This window comes from Gossypium hirsutum, chromosome A03 (genome assembly GCF_007990345.1).
Source record: "Gossypium hirsutum isolate 1008001.06 chromosome A03, Gossypium_hirsutum_v2.1, whole genome shotgun sequence".
NCBI classification, from domain to species: Eukaryota; Viridiplantae; Streptophyta; class Magnoliopsida; order Malvales; family Malvaceae; genus Gossypium; species Gossypium hirsutum.
This window is the reverse complement of record NC_053426.1, coordinates 106,120,547-106,125,677: the sequence shown is the minus strand read 5'-3', so window position 1 is coordinate 106,125,677 and position 5,131 is coordinate 106,120,547. Positions and strand designations below refer to the sequence as shown.

Here is a 5,131-nt window from a genome sequence, read left to right as displayed (position 1 = left end):
TGTTTAAAAAAGAGAAAATGTTTTATGTGAACTCATTAAGACACCAAAATATATAAGCTTTTTTTTTAAAAAAAATCAAACCTATTTTTTAATAATCATTTTCTAAAGTTATTTTCAATGAAACAAACACAATTTTCTATTTCTAATTTTGGCATGGACATTATTGCTAATGCAACAGAAAGTGAGTTCGAGTGTGCTAAACAGTATTATCCTCCTATTTATGGGTTGGGGAGGGGTTATGGATAATTTTAAGAATTATGTCAAAAAGAACAGATATGATCAAAATCTATAATGAAATTGTTTAAAAACAAATTTTTTATGCATTCATATGATTCATGGAGTTTTTATATTTTATTTAAATTGAAGATATAAATTTTTGGGGAACAAGAAAGGAGAGAATAACATAGTCACATACATTTATTGATGCTAAATGAAATAAAGGAAGATTTATAAAATAGGAAATTAAATCCCCAGTGCTGGCATTATGCTAAAAGCTACTTATCATCAGGATATGCCTCGATGATGGATAACAAGGAAGGAATGTTGATGATTTTGTAGTGAAAGAAGCCTCCTCCTTCCAAGATTTTCTTCCATTCCACCTCTGTTCTCTCCTTACCATTGGTATGAGCAATCATTGCGAGGTCAAGTATGAATCCAATTTCATCAAACACTCCACTTCCATCTTCTTTCAAAATTATTTCAATAATTATCACTTTTCCATTCTCTTTTGGTATTGCTTTTTTACAATTCTTTAATATTTTTATGCAATCCTCATCGTCCCAATCATGCAAGATCCACTGCAAATAAAAAAACACACAAAAAAGGTTAGTATCTAATTATTTTCTTATAATTAACAGTACTTAATATATGTTGTTAACCAGTCTAAGTAGTGCTAAAACTTGATTAAAATTTCATGGCGTGATATCAATCTTCTATTACTGTTAAGTTGACTCTCCATGAGTTCATTACTTGATTTTTTTTAATTAAAAATCACCCCCCAAAAATAACCTTAATGGATATAGCTTTATATTTTTCACTTTCTATAGAACTTTCCTCACCTTGTGGCCTCCTGTCATGTCTGGTTACTTTTTTTTATTAAAAAAAATATTTTCTTTCTTTAAATCTTTCAAGTAATCGAAAATTCTCCCTATAAATTTATAACCTCTCACTCTAACTATATTTCCATTAGATTTACTTTCATTTTTTTATAATGTAGAGGTCAAAGTATCGTATAAGTTTTTATAGTAAGATAAAATTATATTTTACCCTCTCAAATAAAAAAATAAAAAAATTAGTTCTTATACATTAGATCAAAAAATATATTAGTCTTTTTTTGTTAAAATTTGTATCTATTTGTACTTTTAAAAAATGACGTGCTTGACGGAATAACCAAACAGTGACACGTGGTGTGCCACAAGTACATGATGCTAACATACAATACCAGTTTTTAATAATAGAGATAGATGAAACTTTAATAAAATAACCAACTAATTTACTCATTTTGTGATAAAATAACCAACTAATTTACTCATTTTGTGAGTAAAGAGAAAAAAAAATACAATCTGGCTACTATAGAAACCTTCATGGTACTTTCACCTTACTAATATAAGCAGTACAAATATGTTTTCTTAGCCTAAAAAATTAATTGGTTTTAACATCAGTTCGAAGTGATAGTCTATACTACAATTAACCCTTTCTATAACAAACTCATTTGTCTGCTAAGATTTTATTTGTTATAGAGAGGTGATTAACAATATGCTGGTATAAAAAGATAATTGTTGTAAACTTATAATAGAATTTATATCGTGAATTTCTATTAAATAAAGAAAATAAGAATTATATTAAAAAAGAAAGTGAGGATCAAAATTAAAAGAGGTATAGCTAGTGCATGCATTATTACTTTTATACATATTTTATTTTAAATTCTTTCACATGATTAATTATGAAGTTCATCAATCAACAAGTTCAATTAATTAGTATTAGTTATCAAATTAAATTAATTAATTTATTACAAGTTGTTCAATTCACACAATTGATTTATAAGTTTAACATGTTCCAAATGAATAGTAGAATATTTAATTAATTAAGGAACTTAATAGTTTATTAAATTAATATCTTTAATTCTACTCATTAAATATTGTTTTTATTTAATAAAATATTATTGGTAGATTTTTCATGTGAGATTTAAACATTTTATCAAAATAATAATTTAGTGAAGATCATTTTATTTAATATTGTTGTTATAGAAAACTAATTTAACTGAAAATGTTGTTCATAACCGTAATTGTTGCCGTTACAGAGGTTAAAATAAAACATTAAAAAATTGATTCTACTAATAACTTAACCATTATAGTAAAATATGGTTATAGTGGTACTATATAGAAAAAAAATCCCCTACGTTCATTTTTTTCAGTTTTTTTCAATTTATATACTATTTTAGACATTATTTTATTTTAAAATTTTGCATTTTAGAGAAACAGAGTGGCACGTAATTTAAAATTCATATTTAATCCGGCTTTTTTTAATTAATTTTTATTTTAAAAAGTGGATTTAAATTAAGACATCGGTGTATGGTGACTTGCTACTAGTTTTGGTATTTATTTTTGAGTTGCTTAGGAAAAGAATTAAAAATATTATTTTTTATTTAATTATAAATGATATATTTTGTAATATTCCTGTAAAATAATTATATTTTATTAATTAATTATTTTAATTTTAATTTTAAATGATTTATTTAAATTTGTTGATTTGTCTGTTTATTTGTATTTAAATATTTTTAAATTATATTTTGTGTTTATTTTTTACATAATGTATTTTTAAAAAAATAAATAATATTTAATGTATTGTCAGTGCATGATTCCCATGCATTATCAATAAATAATATGATACATTATCATTTAAAAAAATAAAAAATCTATAAATAATAATTTTATTTAAATATAAGTAAATATTAATTAATTATAATTATTATAAATAAGTGTTAATAACACTTGGATTCTAAACTTAGCGTTTTAACATTTATTTATAATTATTTACTTTTTATTATATTTAAATAAATTTATTAATATTATTTTTATTTTATTTAATAATAAATATGTTGTATTATTATTCATTAACGATATATAAAATTTATGTACTCACAATGTATCAAATATTGTCTCTTTTAAAAAATTATTTCAACATTAACTCACAAATCTATTTAAAATTTAAAATTCATCCTAAACAAAACAATTATTATAAAATTATTTTAAAAAATAGTTAAAAAAAAATAGCCGGCGAACGCGGGGGACTTAAATGAAAAGAACCCAGAAAAGAGATCCCTTAGAAATCTAAATCAAAAGCAAGCTTTTTTACGTAGCTAAATGACATAAATGATTGACTCCCATCTCCTGCCATTTTTCTTGGTCAATTCCAATTATTTACAATGAGTTCTCACCTCATTTAAGAAAAGTTAGTCGTATTTTAAATTAATTACAGACTATTTTAGTTATCTTCACCTTAAGTTATTAGTTTGTTAACATAAATCATTGCGTTTATATTTTTTATAACTATAAAAATCTTTTACTGTTTTATAGTCTAGGTGTTATTTTGTATTTTCACTTTTATAAGAAATAAAATTGATAATCATGTTTCCACGGTTATAATATATGTAAAAATTTTCTAAATGTTATATTTTATGAAAAATGAATTTAAATTTATGATTTAAGCAAGTACCTTCATAATGATTGCATCAGTATTTGGAATGGCATGAAACATATCACCACCAATATGGGAGACTCCATTGTATGCCGGTGCTGTCGAGACAACATGCGGCAAATCAAAGTTAACACATTTGATGTGTGGATATACTTTAATAATCTCTGATATTAAGCCTCCAGTCCCACCTCCGACATCAACCAACGATCCAATGGAGTTGAACCCTTGTTTGTAACCTGACAGGATTGCACTGGTAACGACCTTGGATGTACAAGCCAGGCCATCGTTAAAAAGCTTGTTGAAATCAGGATTCCTCGATGCTAAATCCCATATCTCACACCCATGAGCTTTCTTGAAGGCATCGCCACCTTCTTTCACGCACTGACTGAAGTAGCGCCAAGGAGCCATTTGCCATGGATGGTTCTCCATTAGTACCATGGGCGCCAGGCTTTGCTCCGAGTCATGTAGAAGCCATCTCGATGAGTGAGTTAAGTTGTACAAGGAATCTCTACCGTCTGAAGGATGGTGGATAGTGAAAATCTTTCTGCGAACAAGCAATCTCATTATGCGAGCAAGGGTGGTGATATCTGGCGAAGTAAGGCCATCATTAATGCATGAAGCTATTTGCGACAAAGTGGCGGCACCACCATAAGAGTATATTATGTCAGCTATGCGGAGCTCCACGGCAGACTTAAGCGCCATAGAATCTGCAAAGCTGAACATGTAACGCCATATCTCTGCTTGCCCTTGTAGCCTTGCTTCATCTAATTCTGTTCTTTCCATTGCATTCGGCCTTTCTCCTAGTTTTCGTGGGATCTTATTTTTCCTAATAATCAAGAAGTAATTTATAGTAAAGCGGAGAGGAAGAGAATTGTGAGTGAGGATTTCTTTTATACAAATATTTTTGATTCTTTTTCTCGTCACCTCTTAATGAATGTCTTTAGAATAAGATAAAACTTTCAGTTTTTTTAATCAAAATCCCTATAAGAAAAAACATCAATCAATAAGCAATGACGTCTTCCAACACAAACTGTTGAATAACATTTGGATAGTCCAAACATAAAACATAAGAAGAAGCCTTGTTTAGGGAGAAAAAATAAAATAAAATAAGAGGAATACAATATAATAACAGAACCATAGAGAGGATAAGGTTTGTTGCCGTATTATCAAAGTGCCGGCTGACGAGATTTGGCTATTACTATTTTTTATTCTTATAAAAAGGATTAAAATATTTCATAAATTCATGTATTTCATAAAGCATTTCACATTTTTGACTAATTATATTGCTAAAACGTGATTGGTTGAGAAATTTGACTTTTCCTTCTGCGTTCACACTAGAGGCCATACAGAAATTAGGGTTCAGAAACCATAAAAGATTGGCCTTTGGACATAAAAATTTGAATTGGCCCTTAAAAATAAATTGATAACAATTTTT

General features: G+C 27.2%; 1 protein-coding gene across 1 annotated transcript; it reads right to left on the bottom strand.

Moving 5' to 3' along the window:
- Positions 1–394: 394 nt before the first annotated feature.
- LOC107886758 (xanthohumol 4-O-methyltransferase) lies at positions 395–4,578 on the bottom strand. The gene is made up of 2 exons (XM_016810814.2): positions 3,715–4,578; positions 395–797 (listed from the first exon to the last, which is right to left on the bottom strand). The coding sequence occupies exons 1-2, from the start codon at positions 4,477–4,479 to the stop codon at positions 495–497; spliced, it is 1,068 nt and encodes a 355-aa protein (XP_016666303.1). The 5' UTR covers positions 4,480–4,578; the 3' UTR covers positions 395–494.
- Positions 4,579–5,131: the final 553 nt, after the last annotated feature.

Coding starts and splice junctions, on each gene's coding strand:
- LOC107886758 (XM_016810814.2), bottom strand. CDS start 4,479: ATGGAAAGAACAGAATTAGATGAAGCAAGGCTACAAGGGCAAGCAGAG. Junction 798..3,714: donor CTGATGCAATCATTATGAAG/GTACTTGCTTAA, acceptor TTTTATTTGCAG/TGGATCTTGCATGATTGGGA.